We start from the raw sequence: 21,907 nt of genomic DNA, 5'->3' as shown, positions 1-21,907 counted from the left end.
ATATATATATATATATATATATTTTTTTTTTATGTAACATATTATATAATATAAATATAAACACTTTTTCATGTTTGCCTTGATGATTAACTCTAAGGATCCTATATTTTTTTTCCCTCAATTTTTAATATCAGAGCTCCGAGTATCAGCCGACACCAACATCCGATACTGATGACCTCTTAGTAACTGAGTCAACTGCCAATTGTACAAATCCTCAGTGGCATAAATAAAATGTAAGACAAGTTGTGTTCTCTGTTCATGTGTAAGAGTCAAAACAACATGTTCACGGCATAAAAATACGTCAGAGAATCGTATCGGAACATCTAGGGATATAAACACAATGACACTATCTGTATCTGTTTAGCGTTCCAAATATTAACTAACTGTAACTATATTCAGTTACAGTTAGTTAACAAAACCAGAATGTTTTTGTTCATTTTTAAAAATCCACTAGATGTGTGTGCGTGACTGTTTTTTTGTTTTTGTTTTGTTTTTTTAATTCTGCTTGCCCAGTCATTATTTTTGGTTGTATCCACCTGCAATATTTTCTAACGGATCTAGCTGGTGCTATTTCCTTAAATATAAACAACTCACAGCAGCAACCTAATTTAAACCACCGCTACCCTGACCAGGCAGTTACTAAGGATGAACAAATGAACCTTGTAAAAGCATCATACAGCAACTCATGTTCATATTACTGAATGTGTTCTCTCTTAAATCACATAGTCTTGTTGCACACCGAGTCTCAACCAGATGCCCGGTGAACCTCTCTGACAAGTTTTCTTAAAAAAATTAATCAATAAAAAATTAACATGCCTCATATACGTATCTGTATTTCTCTATAGGTATCCGTTTACAACACATTATCTGTTCATTACAGTACATCCCTAGTTGATTTTAAGATCTTTTATGCAGGAAGGCAGGATAACAGACTATTAGTGATATCAAGGCAAAGTCTTTAGAGGATATTCACCCTATTGAATTTGTTCATAAAATTACATTCTAGCACACAGCTAATGTAATCACTGACTACGTTTACATGGACAGCAGTAATCTACTTATGGACCTTATTCTGAATAAGACAATATTGTGATTAAGGTATTTACATGAGTTGCTTTTAGAATATTCCTTTTATGTTCCTATTTTACATGTTAAAGAACATAGATGGATTAACAGCACACGTCATTACGTCACCGCGCCACGCCGTCCGACGTTCCCTCCAGAATTTCACGTTTCGACATACAGCTGCTCTGTGTTATGGTACTGTAGACAGTTTTGGGTGTTTCATTTTTAATTTTATGAACGCTTCAAGTGCGGTTAATAAATTGTCATGCTGTACATGCAAATAGATGACTGCTTGAAGCCATGGGCTGCGTCCCAAACTGCGTACTTACCTACTATATAGTAGCTGAGATACATGTCTTTCAACTACTACATAGCAGGTAAGTATGTGGTTCCGGATGCAGCCTCTCGTTTGTGGTCAAATGGTTGAGCACTGCCGTGTGTGATCGTGTCCTGTCGCAAAATGCGGTGAAAACTCCCACACGACGTTAATAGTGTGATTAAGGTGTGTACATGTCTGAATTCGATTTGTGTGTACTTCGAGTATGATTTTAGTCGGATTAAGCTAATCAGTAATCGCTGTTTACATGCTAGTTTCTTAATCAGAGTATCGTCTTAATCGGGTTAATATCGGAGTATTGTTGTCCATGTAAACCTACTGACTGTAAACTAAATAACCATAAACACACAAGCAGTAAAAAAAGCACAGCTAGGTCATGACAGAAGGACGTTTTCAGGACAGCATTATAGCTCGAGCTTGTGTGGACAAATGTGTCATTTAATTTATGAATCACTTACAGTACAAACAGCACTGTTGTCAGCAATTTTGCTGCACTATAATTTGACTGCCTTTGACTTGGCTCGGACAAAATGTGGCACACTGTTTTGTTTAGTTCTGTGTATGCAAGTGTCTATATGGTTGAACAAGATTGTGCTGGGTGTAGGCGGGGAACCTTGGATTATTCTGTTTGCAAAGATACAGCTTTAAGGGTGTGTGTGAGAGTGAGCATGTGCATGGTAGTGTAAATAGCGAGGTGAACATCTGGAGTATTGTGTCTGGTGCATATGTACGTATACTTATACACAAGAGGCAAGCATCAGTCTTCTGGAAAAAAAAAAATTCTCATCTCTGCCTTGCCATTGTGCAAGGTCAGTAGGATGCACACCTGGACGAAAGTAACTATAGCGGCATGTCCAAGCAGAAAGCAACACTGAACCTCCCATGTTCTAGGATAACAAGGCTAGAGGCCAAATCTGTGGGTGTCTTGTTTGACATGCACGGTGGAACACGGGGACACTTCGTCTGGCCTACAAGACCACCAGACATCAATTCTATAGAAAATTTGCTATTATTTGGGACAGTAGTTGACATGTTAAACTGCTGAACTGTACACCTATTATTTGGAATAGTGGGCTACAAACGACAGAATCTCAAGATACTAGTGGAATCCTCATCTGACAGGACTGCTTTCTAACTAAAGCAGAGAGAAGTGAACCCAAGTATTAGGAAAGAAATGACACATTTCTATTTTACTGTTAGAAATAATCCTGTCTGAATTTTTAAAAAGAATATTTACATAGTCAAATGCAAAAAATATCCACATTCTATAACATACGATGACCTGTGTGCTTGATGTAAGAAAAGGGTTCTGAATAAATGGCATACATGATATTCACATGTGTACATGTATATTTCTATTTCAGTATAAAAAAAAAAAAACCCAAAAGTACAATCAGAAAACACCATACTGCTCTTGGCCAATCAGAACACACTGTAGTGCTCTCAGCCAATCAGAACACACTGTAGTGCTCTCAGCCAATCAGAACACACTGTAGTGCTCTCAGCCAGTCAGAACATATTCTATGAGACTGCTAATAAAATACAGAAGAATGACAAATTATTAGCTGATTAGTAGCTGATTATTAACTGATTAATGATATTAATAACTAATTAGTAACTAATTAATAACGGAATAGTAACTGATTAATAACTCATTAGTAACTGATTAATGACTGATTAGTTAAGATGAGTAAGAAGTGTGTGTTTTACCAAATATTTCAGAAAATTCTTAAAGACTTACAAGACTTCCTGCATAGAAACAAGTTTAAAAAGGAGGGTGATGTGATATTTAATTACTCAAATAGTAGTGACAAGAAACACTGCTGCAGGTGGGTTAATAAAAACATATGAGACAATAAACTTTCAAATGAAATGACATCGCCTTGTATCTGTGACTGAAACAGACTTTTTGGCGGTATTTTATCCCTGCATGTGCGTGGAGACTTAAACACAAACCAGAAGGTACACAGTACAATCCCTAGTGTTGAATAAACACCCAGAGTGTTCATTTGTCTCCATATTAATGCTGTAGGGTGTAAATTCAACACTCTGGCTGTTTACTCAACACTAGGGCTTTTACTGTGTATTTAGAGGAGAGGCAAAATCATTGCATGTTGGTGGAACAATGAAATCTGTTGTTTTTTACATGATTGATACTAATAAAATGCGTAACGATAGCAAGTATATGAGCTAATGGCACAACAGTGCAGTGTTCACATGGTGATTGTGTTTGCTGATTTGTTGTAAACTGGGCTCGGTGTGTGTGTCTTACCGTGATCTGAGGCTTTAAGGGCCAGTCTAGTCTGGTGATGGGGAAGGATCTCCATTTTGACATGCTCACAGGCGCTGGCTAGGAGCTGGGTGGCTTCAGCCAGCGTGCAATACTCCATGCTTGTGCCATCTACTGACAGGATATGATCACCGGCATGCAGTGCCCCACACCTACACAACACAACCACGTCACTTCCTGTCCTACGAGTAGCTTCTTTTAAACTAGATGGCAAAATTGCAAACAAATCATCTTTCTGTTATACACACAGAACTATAAAATAATCTGCTCAATAATGCAGAGAATTATTGCATAAAACTTTGTGTCATGTCTGATGGCGTATGATAATCGGTTATCTACAAAGCTTTAACCGCTAAGGTTCCTCCTGGGAACAAATGCCAGAATCATCGAAAGCGTTTCAGACACTAGAGCTTTCATTCGCTCAGCAATCTGCCATCTTCATTATTCTTACAGGCTTTCTTACAGCCTCCACAGCAGATGAGTTATTGAATTTCTTTAATTAGACGCTTAGTGCTACGCACTGCAATCTCTCCAGAAATTTCACAGTTGAACACAAGTGCATGAGTCTGCATTTCTTGGCTGTGTTGATTTGGGTCAGATAACAATGACGTGTGAGAGGTTACAGGGGTACGAGCAGGCTCTGGATGGAGTAAAGCTGGCACGGAGGGTTTACCTGTCAGCGATGCTGGCTGGCTTGACCTTGTCAATGATGATGACCTGCTTGTTGCAGTACATGGATGTAGACAGAGCCACTCCCAGGCTGGAGCCCAGAGGCTTGGCCACTTCCACCAGGAGAGGACCAGAAGCACTGGCTATGGAGTCTGTGTGGAGGGAAGTGTAGAGAGGACAAACTCAAAATGGACATCTGGGATAGAGGTCATACAGATAAAAGGAGATAATGTTTCACAGTCCCTCACTCCCAGTGGTAGTCAGCAAACCGCTTTTCTCTTCCATAAAATGCTACATCGCTCGTTGCACCTACTTCAATCATCCCTGGAATGTATGACCAGAAAATCCAGGTTTCATTAGTAACACTGACTTCCATCCAGTGACTTGTTGCATCACTGCCAGTGTGAATACAGGCTAAGAGGAGCTTTACATGGAAATACCAGCTAATTCTGACTCAGCAGAGAGTTTACAGTGAGGCTGCTAGTTAACCGTCTCCAGATTTGCCGATGTGGATGGGTTTATACGCAAACATTTAACATTCAGTTTAACAGGAACACATGTTGGAGTTTAGTGACATTGTACAAAAGACAATACCACAGTTTTGTTCGTCTATTACACATTCATTCGTGTTATGCTTTTTTTTTTATAGCCCATATAAAGACAAACTTATAAAGACAAACGCCATGTCCAGAAGCTGTTGTATGATGGATATGGTTTTTTGTTTTTTTTCATTCATTCATCTTTAGTAATCATTTTATCCTGGTCAGGGTTAGGGCCTATTACAGGAACACTGGGTCAAAGCAGGACTCGCATGGAGAACATTTAGTGTTCCACAGAGCTCTGCTCTAGTCCCACTGTCTGCTCTAGTCCCCCCAAATATGTGCTACCTACCTGGGCACAATTATTCACAGAAATGGTGTGAGCTTTCACGCTGAAATGCTGATGACACCCAGCTTTACGTGTCAGACAGAAAAAACAGATGGCAGACACCGTCTTAATAAAGCTGAGGAATGTGTAAAGGACATTAGACACTGGATGCTAGATTACTTCCTCCTATTTAATTATGGCAAGACGGCAAGTATGGCAATTACAGCAAGTATTTTTATTCGGACTACAGGCAATTAGTAAAGAAGTAAGCTTTCGGATGTACCAACTGGATGGCCTTTCAGCAGAAAGACCTTGGAGTGATTATCTCATGCAGATAATCTCAGAAATATTGCTAATATTAGAAATATAATACTGTTACATGAAGCAGAAAAATTACTTCATGCTTGTGTTACCTCAAAGTTGGACTATTTTGATGCTTTCCTGTCTGGATGTTCCAGTAGGTGCATAAACAAGCTCCTGTTAGTAGAGGAATGCAGTAGCTAGAGTCTTTACTCTCCTTCTACTTTTCTCTCTTTCTCCGTCTATGCCCGTTCCTGAGTCTCTCGGCTCTCCAGACCTGCCTGGCCCATCCTTATGCACTAGTTTTGCTTGGAGCTTCCTTCATTTGATTGTCACTGGCAGCTGCTGGGGATGGCCCTATAAGGATAGCCTGAGGATTGCTGTGGATGGTCCCACTTAGCTACCCTAAAGACTGCATTTACCTCACATTTAAGTCTCACATGTTCTTCAGTGAATAACTTCACTTGGATGCTCGAGATTTGAAACTTTTGAGATCATAAAAAAACCCTGACGCTCATACTGAAATCCTTTCAGCACTCTCAATAATGTTTAACTGTATAGTATACAGCTGTAGAAAAGACGTATAATGACTTATACGTGCGCTATCAGGTGTCACCCAGAAAGGGATGGGTTCCTTTTGGGGCTTGTTCTTCTTGAGGTTTCTTCCTCATGACATCTCAAGGAGTTTTAATTTACTTGCCACTGTCACCTCTGGCTTGCTCATTAGGGAACTCAATCTACATCTGGATTTCTGTAACGCTGCTTTGTGACAATGTCTACTGTGAAGAGCGTTACACGGGCGGCTGTGGCGCAGGTGGTAGAGCGGGTTGGCAGTTCGATTCCCGGCCCACGTGACTACACATGAGGAGTGTCCTTGGGCAAGACACTGACCCCCAAGTTGCTCCCAATGGCAAGTTAGCGCCTTGCATGGCAGCTCTGCTACCACTGGTAAGTGAGTGTGTGTGTGAATGGGTCAATGAGAACCAGTGTAAAGCGCTTTATAGAACTACTAAGGTTAAAAAGCGCCATTTACCATTTACATAAATAAAAGTGAATTGAATTGTATAGAACATGTGAAACTCTGAGCACAATTTCACCGGGGACCCTGTAGCTGTGAGGCAGCAACACTACCTGGGTTTTACTAGTTCCGGGTTTGAATTTTCATTATTTTCCCATTTTCGTTATTTTTTAATTTCATTGAGATATTTTCTTATTTTGATATTCCAATATACCGTGTATATATCTGGATTGCAAATTCCCATCTTTAAACACACATACTCTTCTAATTTGAATAAAGAGGGCAAGCAGATGGGGTGCACCTCTGAATGCCTAGCAGCAGTCGCTCCATATGATGGCTTGGTTAAGGCTGATGCAAAAAGACCTGGTTACACCATACATCTTAAATACAGAGCAGGTGGAGAGAATGAACATAAGCACACCCACACACAAAACACTCTCACCATATGCTAGCACCACATCCGAATTCCCTGCACAGACTGGAGTCACTTGCTACCCATTATGAAGAAAAGTTGTGGCACAAAGTGTGAAGTAAACAGAAACAACTCCAGCAACTGCAAAGAGCTTCCCAATTAAACACAGGCTTTATTTTGAAATCCAGCAGTCCAAAGCAAAGAGTTTTGTCTTACAAAATAAACGAAGTAACCTGCTTTGCCTTCAAGAAGAATGGTTCAAGAAGAATACGGCCTTTCCCGTATAAACGATGACTAAATCCAGTACTGGATGACTCTGGTAGGTAACCAAGTCATGACACTATGAACACCTCACCCTCCATTCCAGATCAGAGGCACCCAGGTCTATTGATCATAACTCAAGTATAGTGAGTGAGGTAGTACTGGGATTGGAATTTGCTTCAATCACAAGGTTGAGAGATCTAGTTTTAGTTTGAAGAGCGTAGAAACTATAAGGTGTTGAAGTGTTTTACCTTGCCATTTGCCCTACACTGATTGCTAAGGTATTGCTATTTTCTTCTAGATCTAGATTACGTATTGTAGGGTTGGGGGTATTCAAGTGTCTCAGTGCATTTTGAAAATGGTTTAGCAACAACAACGTTCATCAAATCCTAATGAAGCTATCAGACATGAAGCAGAAAAATCAACAGACAGCATTTCCCTGAACACTGAACACATCACTCAAGTCTTAAATAGAGAAAGCATTGCCCCACCCTAATACCCACCAAATAAATGAATATGAAAACCAACAGCCAGAGTCTGATAGCCACTGTGGGGCTGTTAGCAGTTAGCATGACGAACTACCAGCACAGCTATACCTTCGTTTCAATCATTCCTCCTCCGCTGCACCCCAGATGAAGAAAATCTATCACTTCCCATTCAAAACACAAACAAAGACATCAGGCGGATGGTGTTTAGCCAAGGGCTACTCTAAACCTTACATCTTTCCTTCTCTCTCTCCTCACTCGCTCGCTCTTTCAGCAAGTCAGTGTGCACATGTCCTCCAGGGTACCATCTATTTTCGTGTGTTTCTAGGCTAAAAATTCTGGAATCCAACCAAAGCACATGCGTGCTAAGCGCATGTCAGACTCGCAGGTTAACTGCATCGCCTTACCCATGATGGACACGTCAAACTCGATGAGGAGTGTTGCTTCCTGGCCGCACTGCTTGAGGATGCTCATTGCCTCTGCGTGGGATGTACCATGCAGACGGATACCGTCGATGCTCAGCAGCCGGTCTCCTGGTTTGATGGTGCCTTCCCTGAAAGAGAAGATAAAAAAAAAAAAAATACTGCATAGATAAGACGTGAAGAAAACAGCAGTCTAAAAGAGCTGGCTTTTTAAGACTCCTGTAAAGGTGAGCAAGAATCCATGGCTCCTTGAACCTGAATAGTGAAAGACTCCCCACTGAGCATTTTACCAGTGAAGAAAGTTAACAAGGCACAAGGAGACCTTGATTGCCATCTTAGAGCACTATTATATCAGATGGCTCCTGCTCCACGGCTGCTCTTAAGCACACTGGAGAGCCACTGAGGATTAATGGCACAGTATTATAACTTCCAAGTTTCCATTTTACACCAGACCTTTCAGAACAACCCCATCTACCCCATACACGCAGCTTCATCTCTACTTTATTCAACAGAAAACGAGTTGGAAAACTCTTTGTAGAATATCAGAAGAATGAAAATAGGCACTAGGCTGCAGCTCAAAGCCAAGCAATTATCAAGTCCACTTGCTTTATTGTCATTTCAACCATATACAGCTGGTACACTTAAAGGAAACTACTAAAACTGGACAATACGCACAGGAAGTAACAGTGTAGCGCCGGAAATGTCAGATATAACAGGATGCGCAAAAGGATAACAATGTAATAAATATGCTGTGAATGTAAACATACTGTAACATATTATGACGTAGTATTCAGCAGATATGCTTATACCATATAAGGACATATACAGTATGTAGCAGCCAGGCACTCACAGTAGTGAGAATAAATTAAACACAATATTTTTAAAAATAAATATAGCAGCAACAAAAATGCAGGTAATAAATACAGAAGGACTCATTAATGAGATGGACTTCAGAATAGTTAAAGGTGTTGCACTTAACATAGAGGTCAGGAGCAAATAAGTACAAAATGAAACTCAAAGTCTGACAGAAGCCATGATTTTACAGTTGCTAGCTGTATTTGACTACAGACAGCCTGTGGATGGAGAAAAGGCTGGAATTGACTTTCAAAACAAGTCTCTCATTAGCAAAAGATGGAAATAGTACCAAATATCGGTGTATATGTCTGCGTGGATTACAAAGAAATGATTACTGATAGAAGTAGAGCCACGGGCAGAAGAATGAAGAAGTAGTACAGTCACAGGGCAAAGTGCAAAGCGCAAACACTAAATAGGCTGGCATGTAGGAGGGGTGCACAAAAAATCCATACTAGTTTATTTGCAAGTCTAAAATGAGTAATAATGTAACGGAACAGGATTTTTGATCGCACCCATATGGAGCACTTTCCAAGCTGGAAAATGCTGACTCACATTGTTACAACAGAACTTGCATCATGATAAAAACTTACACAAAAAGTCTATCAAACTCAACACTGATGCATGAATATGCTAAATAATACTGCAGCGATAGAATGGTGGTAATGTTAATCTGTATGATGAATGAGCCTTCTGAAGCTGGTGTTCTGATGTATTCGACAATATCAAGGCCTTTCATATGAGGAAAAACTATCCCACCTGTCAGCGGGGCCACCAGGTCTGATCGTTGTTATGGTAACAGGGCGAGATTTGTTCCTGTCTTCATGGGCGCCTCCTATGGGGGAAACGTACCGCATTAGCACTTCTGACTAATGTTGCCATAAAGATAAACATATTGCATGTGCGCTCTTGGGAAACTAATGCTTTTTTTTGCGAGCACATTCTGCATATACTCTGTTCTGAGGCAGACAGATGACTTAGAGCTGCTGGGTGGAGGCCATTTCTCTTGGATGGACATATTTGCACATTTTCTCACACTAACTCCTCGGATAACTTCCCATTTGGAACAATGTGACTCGCAGTCTGGATATAGCCGAAATATATTACTTTAATTGAGACACAAATTGAGACCTAGGAGCAATTTAATTTATCTGAATTAAAGTCAATTGAACAGTGAAAGTAGAGATAAAGTAGGGAGGTCATCACACCCCATCATTTCCACCTGCTGTAGGAAGCTTGAGGCAGAGGAAATATTTGCTCAGTGATACACATTCTGTTTGATGTAGACATGAATCAAATGAACTTGCTTCAATATGGGAGAATCAAAGGGAACATTCTGCTCCACAGGGATCCCCCAGCTGTGTTTGGGTACTTTATACATTGTACATGATCAATATACTAAAAACTTTTCAACTTGACTTTGGACACACACTGACATCAGAGTGCTCTGCATCATCAAAGCCAGGGAAAAGCAATTCAAATGCACATTCAGCAGGACTGAAAAACAAAAATGCCCCACAGCTAAAGGGGGAAATAATTCTGGACAAGCCTGAGTACTATAGCAGAAAAAAAAAGCAAGCTTGTAAGTAATTTTTTTCAATAAGATATTTGACAGTATTATAATGTCCTTCATTCTTCAGTCAGATATTCAGCTAGTGCAAGAAACCGTTAAGAGGTTAGATGCCATTTATATTTCTTTCCAGAATGAATGGCTCAGATGTATGACAGCCTTCTTATTCAATGGCAGAAACAGGGTCATTACTGCAGCTGAAAAAAACATCCAACTACTTTCTGTCTCTGCCATTCGCTACTACATATGCGTAGGATCATTAAATCCATGTTTTACTGTGTAATAAGAAAGAGAAAAATCACTTTCAAGTTCTAAAAGTTTTTATGTGTAAACTATTGAAAATGTGTGGCAGTATCGCTGTGGCTGAAACTTAAGAATTCATAAATATATTTAATCACAACTAATGTAGAGATCTACTTTTTAATCTTACCCAGGCTAACTTCTTGCAAAGAGAATGTTGGGTAAGGGGCCAGTTTAACAAACACTGCAGTTAAAAACAGTCTGCCAAAAGATGTCTAAAACCTTGCTAGCTAAGTTTTATTTCCTCACACAGTGAATGTCAGGCTTGATCAGTTTGTTAGATAACTATGTGCTGTAGGGAAAAGGACATGAGCCTAATCAATTCAGTCTGTAATCAGATAGTGGCTGTGAAAATGTCAGAATCGAATCTTTTCACTTTAGGGGGAGTAGCCAGATTTTTAAAATGCCAAAAATGGAATTGTGTTTGAGATGCATGTTTAAAAAGGCAAACATATTTCAGTTCAGAGAAGTCGACATTTTTTCAGAACTATATACAGTAAAATAAATTGGCAACATTTCACCATGTGAAAGGCTTTCCCACACTGCCACACATATATCAAGTCATCAGATGAGCTTTTCTCAAATTCATATTACAGAACAAAAGTCCCAACTAGTCATTATATTTCAAGTTAGGAAATCCTGAACTGCTCTAAGCCAATGATCATAGTTAGTTTAGAGTGTTGTTGAAGTGTGTCATGTTGGACTCGAGGCACTTTTGAAGAGTCTACCTTGAGCTGTTTGTCTCCTCAAACTCACCGAAATACACACAAATGTTTTAAGTCATGTCGTTTTTTTTTTTTTTTTTTAATGTAGAGAATAAAAACAGACACAAATCTAAATCTAAAAAATATAAAGGCAGAAAAAAATATACGCCTAACATTACTTTAATGGCAGACATGGCTGAGGTTTCACTCGTGTATGACCTCATGATGTCACACACTGCGAAGTTAGAGAACGCAGAAGTGTTCCAACTGGTAATTACGAGTTCACCGAAGAAGTGATTGCTTTTCACAAGTTTCTTGTAATTACTGTAATTCTGACATGATGTGAACACACCATTAATCGCTGTGTCTGTTACCAGGCAATCGGCCTGGCCACATACAGCTGACAGATATAAACTAAACGAGTCATGAAAACAATGCAAAAATACGAATATTTGAAAAATATTACTCAAACAAAATGGAAATGAAAATAACCCAGAACAGCCCCAAAGAGTTTAATTTCCATGCAGATGAACCTTAATAAAAAAAATTTTTTTCAAATAAATAATTAAAACGTCCCTTAAAACCCCAGTTTCAGTTTTTCATTCTAAGTATAATATTCAGGGACTACAGTGAAAATGAAAATGTGCATAGTTAAAAGAATGAGGAATGAAAGTCTGAACATTCAGACAGATTAAAGATATTTAACAATAATCAATCCTATCACATTCATTTTGAACCTCTAGGACTTTTGTTTACAAATGCGACATGTTTAAACGTACTTGTGGATGCAATGGTTTAGAAACAAGTTAGCCTTGAACACATTAAGGCACATTTGCTGAGAACTCCGTGATGAAGGAAAACGTGCTTACCTCTGATGACAAATCCAAACGTGTTCCCCTCTTTATGAAGCGTCACCTCGACATTTTTAAACATTACACCCGAACCTTGAACGGCTGCAGAAGAACAAAATTCGGCTCGTGTTATAATTAGCTTTGACTGGTCATGTAATAAATGTGAGCAGTGACCTGGTACAGCGAATCATCCGGTGCAAACGATGAGGAACAACTAGGTGGTATAAAAGCGCATCAAAAAACGACCACATCAGCCTTTTTAAATAGAGCAAACATTTTACACCATTAATCAAAAGACTTGTATAAATAAAGCAGCTAATGCTTTACTGTGTCTTTATTTAGTTCTCGCTGAAAGCTTGGCGTTCTACTCAGTTAATCATACTAAAGAATATTTTTTTTTCCCCCAGCAACTATCAGGAATTATTCTAGCAACTACAGTGGAACTAACTGGAAAGGTTCAAGATCTAAATCTACATCTGGACTTCTGTAAATCTGCTTAGAGTCGGCGTCTATAGCTGAAATCAGTACATAAATAAAATTGAATTGAATTGAATGAAGTTACAAGAGTGAGGAGGACACGCCTGGAGGCTCTGACTGGTTCTGGGAGGTCAATCAAAGTGCTATTTGGTTCTTTTAGGCAGAATCCGTATTATATTCTATTATAATCTAGAATACATAAAAAAAAAACCTGTTTTAATCTGTAATCCTAAATGAACGTCACAATCAAAAACTATAAATGTATATATACTCACAAACAGGCGGCAGCTCATATTCCACCTCCAGCACGACTCTCTCGCCCACGTTCTTCAGCAGACTAATAATCTCATCGTGACGGAACTTGGTCAGGTTGATGCCATTCACCGACTTGATGTAGTCTCCAACGTTCAGCTGATCACTCCTTCAACAGAGAGGCGGCAAGCAGAAAGGACAGGAAAATGAAGATGTCGATCGAATAAAGGGAGATAAGAAAGAAAGTACAAATTAAGGTGATGTGAGGTGAGAGCAGAAAGGAGGAGGGGTGTGTGTGTGTGAGAGAGAAAGATGGAGTGAAAGAAATCAGGCAGAGACAAATGGGGAAACGAACAGGGAGGAAGATATAAAAGCGGAATAAGGGACAGATAAGAAGGCGAACCTGTTAGGTGTAATACTGAGCTGTGATCGTTGTTTGGAGAAGATTAATAGGCCGCTTTGTGGTGAGAAAATAACCACTGAGGTTGGTCTCTCTTAATCTTTCAAACACATGCTCACACACACACACACAAGTCGAGTGTTGGGGAAAAAAAGTGTGAATCAGGGAAGCTATTTCCAGTGTAATTAAATGTTCAGGGTAAAAGCTGTCACTCCAGCACTGTCCTTGTGCAGAAGTTTTAAGCTTCAATATAAAATACAGTCAACAACCATTAAATCAAAGCAGGGGGAAAATAATAATATAGAAAAAAAAAAATCACATCCAGTTCAAGTCTGCAGCTTGGATGAAGTGCATGTCTGAGGCTTTAGTGTTTCTGAAGCGTGTGTGATTTATCGTGTCAGAGAGTGAGGATGATGTGCGAGTATGTGCAGTGAGACGACCCGTGAGCTCGATTTGGTCAGCCACCGTACACGTAGAGCCAACAGGGAAAAACTTGCACAAACACACACACACACACACATTCTCACATGCACAGGCGCTCTTTCACTCCTCATGCAATATTCAAACCAGATCATTTGGCTGAGCAGCAAAACTCAGTCGGAGACATCCCGGCGAGGTTCACGCAAACAGCATGAGGCTGTGTTTCAGAAACAGCTATGATTAAGCGTGTGTTTACCTGGCTGCGATGCCCCCCTGCCGCAGGTTGGAGACGCGCGGCTTGCCGTCCTTGTCGATGCCTCCCGAAACGGTCAGGCCCAGGGTGGTACCCTCCTTCTTCATGAGCTCCACCATGCTGGAGCCCTTAAACTCATCTGTGGGTGAGGGGGAGGGGGAGGGGGGACGAGAGGAGGAGGTGGAAGAGGAGGAGGAGGAACACAGACAGGAGATAAGTGGAGAGCAGGAGCAGAGGAGCCTGGTGGCTGCCATACTGCTCTTCTCACTGATGTAGATCACACATCCACACTCACACTCCACAAGCTGCCAACACACACACATACACACACACTCTCTCTCTCTCTCTCTCAAACAGATTTGACCGGTAATTAGAGAAATACTCAAGAGGATTTGGTCGAAAGAAGAGAAAATTGAGAGAAATGTAAAAACAGTTGAGGAGGAGAGCAGAACGATGGTTTAGAAAAGTGAGGAAGATCATGGTTTTCTCTCTCCCTCTCTCTCACACACACACAATCTCCTCCCTCACGCTCTCTCACAATTATAGCTGGTCAGCAGCTCCCCAACACCCTTCTCATACATCGATGTACTGTCATTCAATCCCTCTCCAAAACGATCAAAGACACGTTACAAGGGTAGGGAGCCCTCTTCCTCATTCAATTTCCCTCCTCAACCGCTGACTTCTTCACACTCTAATACACAGCACACCTGACGCAACTCTCTTCTGGCTAGGAGAAAAAATATGAATGTTTCACTTTTTCCTACTCTTTACATTTTTTTTTTATTTTTTATTTTTTATTTTTTTATTTGTAGCGGGTATGAAGTGGTCTTGCAGTTTATAAGCTCCAGGCTGGTGATCCTACTCTGGTGTGGCATTTGGTAAACTTTACACAGCTAAGTGTAAAAATTGTACTCTTACACAGTGTGAAATCTGCTGTTGTGGTATTTAACTGTCTGAGTGAGAGCTTTAAAACAAAAAAACTCTGTGAAAATATACACTAGACATAGGCTGTAGACAGAACACTGTACCACGCAGCTACAATTTCTTTCCTGAGGTATAAACAATGTAAATGTATCATCAACGGTCATTAACATGCTTTTAAAATAGTTTCAATTAGAGATCGACCGATAATCGGTTTTACTGATATCTTTCCCGATATTTAAGCATTTTTCCATAATCGGTTATCGGTTTTGTAATATCGGAGCCACCGAAAAATTGTGCCATCTTGTGGGCGTTTTTAGAATTGTGTGCAGAACAGCTATAACAGCCATTAATGCACAAATGAGATGTGTTACATAAATGCTTGATATATAGTTTACGCAACTTGGTGCTAAGAAACTGACAGAGTTACGTAATCTGTTTACCTCACTGAAGCTTTTATTCTTTTTAAAAAATACACTTTAGTAACACTGCACTTTATTTTTTGCACTCTATCTGAGCCCTCTATTTATTGGTGTATATATAAGAGTTTTGTATGGTATGCAAGGAGGAAGTGAAATTGACAAAATTGTTATAAATAAAAATGTGTTGTTATCACTGTGTGAAAAACAGAACTACAACAATAAACAAATATCGGTTCTGCATATCGGTTATCGAGTACATAAACATGCAAATAATCGGTGTCGGTAATAAAAAAAAAATATCGGTCGATCTCTAGTTTCAGTGAATGTTTTTTGGGTAAATATTCACTTATATTAAATGATGCTTGGATCAAATGTGTTAACTTATAGCCTAGGCCATCTTCATGTAGAGCAACAATTCTTTTTTTTTTTTCCAGATATTCAGAGAGTTCTTTGCCATGAGGTGCCATGTTGAACTTCCAGTGACCAGTATGAGGGAGTGTGAGAGCGATGACACCGAATATAACACACCCGCTCCCCATACACACCTGAGACCTTGTAACACTAACAAGTCACATGACACCGGGGAGGGGAAAATGGCTAATTGGGCTAACTGCATTGTCTCATTATATATATATATATATATATATATATATATATATATATATATATATATATATATATATATATATATATATATATACACACACGCACACAAACAATGCAGTCTTCTATTTTTCAAGAGCAAGTCCAGTTATGTGCCTCAGTGACGCCCCTGTACAATTACATATCTGTAATCTCAAGATACACCTTTAAACCACAGTAGTTTTTCTGTGAATGTAAGCCATCGGATTGGTAAAAGGTTGCTCTTTATAAACCCCAGAGGATGTGGTTTAAAATCATCTGCAGCCTACAGTCATGCCATCCTAAGGACATGTGGGTCATCGATCATTTTTACTGTCCAGAATGAGCATCATCATCCCAATGATTCAGTCTGGTGGTCACAGCAGCTGGCCTAATGACAGCAGCACAGATTCAGACTTCTGCTCATGTATTTAATTGGACCATATGGGCTGGAACAGAGGAGCCATGTCGGATCATGCTCCAGGGCAGAGCCGGGTCAACGGGCTTAGTCGATGCTCGATGATGCCCTTGAACTGAACCTGCTGCCTCTCTATGAAGAGGCAGAATGTCTGAGCTACGTAGACTCTGTCTGTGTGTATGCACATGATTGTAAGTGCGAGTGATCATAGAAATCATAAACCACAAACAGCAAAATGCGATGGAAAAAAAAAGCACTCATAATTGAAGACATTTCAATCAGTCACGCATTCCACGTTTGATGCCAGCCTTTCATAATTAATTACAAAAAATCCGCCATCAGTCTGTCTTCTGCTTTCATCTAATAATTTCATTAAAAATAACTTCGCTCCGCTGGGGATTCCTCAGGCGGCGAAATTACAGGGCAACAGATTATAAATGCACGTGTCCCCCCCATTTGGATGAAGAATAAATTGGTGTAGTCTTCCAAAGGGGCTGACAGTAGCAAATTAAGCCTACCATGTATGCAGTCTCTCTCTCTCTCTTCCTCCTCACACACACAAATTGGCCTGACTAATGGTGGTGAATTTCTACCATCAAAACAAAAAAGCCATTACTCTGAATGACTGCTGTCTTGTAGATCTGTCAGATCGACGACTTCTCATAATAGTACTGCATGATAAGGTTCCTCCTGTGCAGGAGAGACCATCCTCAAGTAAAACCACAGCAAGGTCAGCTCTATCCATCAGAGAGCAGCAGGGCGGTGATGGTGCAGTATCCCAGCACTGAGCATCAGCGCATACACACACACACACACACACACACGCACACGCTGTTGACAAACGCCTTCTATCATTGCTCCATTATACGAAAGACTCTCAGTTTGCTAAAAGTTCTGGTCAACAGCCTTGCAGAGCGACCTTCAGTACTGTCCTGAGCCAGACCTGCTTAGCTCTGAGAGCTTTGGGGACAGATGTGCAGGATGATACGTTACTTCTAATATATGCCTTTATCCATTTGGGCTCCTCTCTTCTTTCCAGCCTTCCTTCTCTGTCTCTCTCAGTCACTCTGTTTCTCCCTCAGCTCTAGGGAACACTGCATCACTCAACGGCGTTACCACGGTGAACAGGTCGGCCATCATATTTCTGTGCACGATAGCTTCTTTTGTGGCATAAAAGATGATTGAAAGAGGTGGCATGACTCTTCAGAGGAAGCGAGACAGACAGAGAGAGGGCAAGAGTGGGGGAGGAAATGAAGACACTAAAAGTTTAAAAGTGCATAATTAATGACCGTGTCTAGCAGCCGTAAGTGATCAGCGCTACATCATTCAATGACTTTGCCGAAGCCAGGAACAGCATTAAGTCAGCGAAGGGTGCTACGCACTCAGGAGAGGGAGTGTCTAAGCACATGCATCGAATGGCACTGATAATAGCACTCATTTTAGAATGCTTCTTCGTCTCGTCTAATTCTCATTCTTGCCTCACTGCAGCAGCTCTGCAGCAATGTAAATACGATCACTTGCAGAAACTGGTTTATTTACTTGTGTTGAACGTGTGCTGTGAAGTTCATGGTTTGTTCATTTTAATGCTAATGAATATAGTAAATAAATGTTCATAACCTCTGTACCTTACTCGCTACATGTCCTCTCTACTGTTTCTTGGTGCATCATTGGACAGATTTGAACAAAAACAGTCAGACTTTTATTCTTTGATATCTTTAACAGGACACCTGCACATTCAAGCAGTTATCTAAACAGCAAATCATGCACACAGACACACACTTTTGTCATACTAAAATCTATCTCTCCCAACATATATATATATATATATATATATATATATATATATATATATATATATATATATATATATATATATGTATATGTATGGAGAGAGAAAGATGTTAGTGTGGCAAAAGTGTATTTGTGTGTGTGTGTGTGTGTGTATATATATATATATATATATATATATATATATATATATATATATATATATATATAAAATCTCTCTCTCTCTCTCTCTCAAATGTCTGATATATATATATATATCAAACAGACATTTGACCTTTAAAGTACCCAGTGTTTAGAACAATTTGTTTTTGCAATATTTGTTATTGTTCTCCTCGCATTTAGGCAGACATCCATCAAACATCTACTCAGAGTTAAAACTCAGGTCTCTGTGGAGTCCCAGGCTCCATGTAAAAAACCCCACAAATAATGCATGGACCGCCAAAATCCAACCAATTATGTCAAGCAGGTGTCTGTACTTGCCAGCTAACTTGAACCAAGTCCCAATCTAGTGTTTGAGAGAAGGCATCCTGGGCTGCAATCCTCATCCATTAGCTACAACACATGCTGGTTCGGTAGGTTTATGCAAAGCAGTACACACTGCATTATGGTGCGAGTGGGAACCTCAACCATGGCTACCGTCTAAAAACCTTTTAATCTTTATTACAGCTGCCAGACTTCATTAAATTCAAATAACATATTTTCACTACATTTAATTTCGCAGCCTGAGTACTCAGAAATCCTAAGGGCCGTCTAATGAGAGCACTCAGACAATTTTATGTTATCATCACACTCCTCAATCATTATCATATTATTGACCAATTTATGATGACAGACTGATCTTTAGCAGGGACAAAATGTGACAGGATATAAGACTGAGACATGAATTTCAGAACGGAGAAAGCTAAGTTATTACTCAGAGTTCGCTCACTCTCGCTTTGTTCGCTTTGGGGTCTAAAAGTTCAGATTCGATTGAATTATTATATCACTTTGCTGACGGTCACTCGCATACGGTCAAATCTTTCAAAAAATTTTTTATTATTTTTTATTTTATTTTACAGTTACATCTATATAGCGATTTACATAGTATTGGAGGGGGAGGGGCATATTAAGCCAGAACTCACAACCACACACCAGCTATTAGTGTAGAGGAGAGAGTGATGTAGCCAATTCAGAGATGGGGATTATTAGGGGGCCATGATAGAGAAGGGCCAATGGGGGAATTTCGCCAGAACACCTGGGTTATACCCCTAAATCTTTTTACGATAAGTGTCCTGGGATTTTTAATGACCACCGAAAATCAGGACCTCGGTTTAATGTCTCATCTGCCCAGTTCTCTTAGAATGAAGCAATGTGTTGATTTCATTTTCTCTAACTTACTTTAATGGTATAATATTAGCACCATATACAAGGCAAGTAAGCTTTTTCTGGACATAAAGCCAGCACAGGTTAATTGCTCTTTAAAGCTCAGTAATTGAGCACTTTTTGAATTGAATCAGCAGAACGGAAAGAAAAAAAAATGTCCGCTGTTCATGGTCAACTGCTGAATTAGTGGAATTGTAATTAGACTGTTACATGCTTGACATTAAAGTGCAGCGTAGTACCACTCAGTGAGTAACTATGCATTCCTAATGTCTAGACTCCAGTCTAGAATAGTGAAAGGGAAAATCTGGAACAGTAAAAATATAAAAAGGGAGGTGGGCAGGGGGGTGGGGGGTGTTGGGTTAGCCTGACTGGTCCCAAGTACCTTGAAACGATCGATCAAGGTCTATTGTGCTGACTTCAGCATCTTAAATCTCCATTGAGGACAACTACATGAACATCCTGTACACCTACCCACAATGTCATGGTGCTGCAAATGCTTTAATGAATTACTACTAATCAGCATCAAATATCAGCATTGAGACAAAGGAAACACAGACTCACTAACAGATCAGCTTTGAAATAACTTTCTATACATACATTGGCATATATTATGCTCTGAAAGCATGTGATGTTGATTGACACGACACAAGACTCATTTATACTGTACCACTATAGGATAAAAGCATACCTAATAAGCTATACATGCACCCCAGCTGACTGATGATGCTGGTTACTAATGCTGACACACTTTTATTGCTGTGGCTCATCTCACCCTCTGGCCCTGCCTGATTCATCACCTTCTGCTGTTGTCGATGGTCCCGCAGGGGTACCCTAAAGACGATCCCTTCCCAGAAACACTTGAATTACTACCTAATATCAGCTGGATACCCTAGATTTGCTGCTGTAATGATCAAGACTGTCCTGTGGTCATCCTAGGGCTCTTATTTACAATATTCTTACAACAAACCTCCTTTCAACAGACCCAGTATTGTTTCATTTAAATAATATATACTTTCCCATTTATTGGGCGTCAAATGGAAGAGGACGGGTTTGAGTCTTCTCAAGGTGTCTTCCTCATGTCATCTCAGGGAGTGTTTACCACCTCTGGTATGCTCATTGCTCAATTTACATCCAGATTTCTGTAAAGCTGCTTTGTTAGCATGTCTACTGCCAACAGTGCAACACAAAGAAAACAGAATTGAACTGAACATAAAGGACAAATAGTCTAAAATCCCCGGTCATCACACATTTGGATAATTTCGTAAGTGAAGGTTCCAGAACATAAAAAATAAATAAATAAAATGGGATCACTCACTCATTCACTTTCACAGAATAACTGCTTTATTCTGCTCAGGGTGGTGGTGGTTCCAGAGTCTATCCTGCGCATGCGGTGGGAAAACACCCTGGATGGCGCACCAGTCTGTTGCAGAAACGGGATCAGTGTATTCCAAATCAAAATATACCTACTTATTCTGATTGCAGATCAACACTGTACACGTTAAACACACACCTATACAGGATTTAGCGGATTTTATTTGTGATTGTTGGGGCCAAAAATGCGGTGTTTTGCATTTGCACAAAATGGTTTTGCGCGGTCTTTCACAGTGGCGTTTGTTGGTACATGGGACCTTTCAGCTGTACTCATGTTCGACACACGTGAATTGAAGAGAGCTAGTTGTGATGATGCCACATGATGCGGGATCTGAAAATCTGCGGAAACGTTGTAAAATTGCAAGCTCCTTCGAATATTGCTCGATTTTGCGTTCATTTCTGCGATCGCAAAACCCTGAACGGACTACCTATAGTGTGCTAGGAGGGAATGTGTTTGCTTCGTCATAGTAGATGAACACGTATGATCTATATTTGCCTAAGCATTCCCTTAATACCTACGAATGCTTACGCAGGGAGACTAATACATGGGTTACATAAATGTCAGGATTAGCGGTTTGTAACGGCTAAGAATTGATTAATACACAATTAAGTCTCCACCTCGAGTGACTGTACTACAAACAGCAAAGCCCACTAAAAGATATATTTAGAGGAGAGGTCTGCTGGACTGGAGGAGAATGTCGTTCCTCATCTATCATGATACGTTTGAGGCGGGCATTGTGCGGCACCGTGCTGCATACACAGCACATTCTTGCAGGCTCTCTACGGTGCCTGGCCTTAC

At 40.0% G+C, this 21,907-nt stretch overlaps 1 protein-coding gene across 6 annotated transcripts in view; it reads right to left on the bottom strand.

Annotated features, from left to right (window-relative positions):
* Positions 1-21,907, bottom strand: part of grip1 (glutamate receptor interacting protein 1) — a 303,900-nt gene that overhangs the window by 51,927 nt on the left and 230,066 nt on the right. For all 6 annotated transcript variants that reach the window (XM_053688172.1, XM_053688170.1, XM_053688171.1 and 3 more), the window contains exons 3-9: positions 14,209-14,344; positions 13,156-13,301; positions 12,422-12,505; positions 9,738-9,813; positions 8,112-8,257; positions 4,366-4,513; positions 3,675-3,844 (exon numbers count right to left, since the gene is read on the bottom strand). In XM_053688172.1, the coding sequence (XP_053544147.1) occupies positions 3,675-3,844; positions 4,366-4,513; positions 8,112-8,257; positions 9,738-9,813; positions 12,422-12,505; positions 13,156-13,301; positions 14,209-14,344 (906 nt within the window). The remainder of the gene's footprint in view (positions 1-3,674; positions 3,845-4,365; positions 4,514-8,111; positions 8,258-9,737; positions 9,814-12,421; positions 12,506-13,155; positions 13,302-14,208; positions 14,345-21,907) is intronic.

This window comes from Ictalurus punctatus, chromosome 19, assembly GCF_001660625.3.
Source record: "Ictalurus punctatus breed USDA103 chromosome 19, Coco_2.0, whole genome shotgun sequence".
NCBI classification, from domain to species: domain Eukaryota; kingdom Metazoa; phylum Chordata; class Actinopteri; order Siluriformes; family Ictaluridae; genus Ictalurus; species Ictalurus punctatus.
Note: the sequence above shows the minus strand (reverse complement) of the source record. Positions and strands in the feature narration are given on the sequence as shown.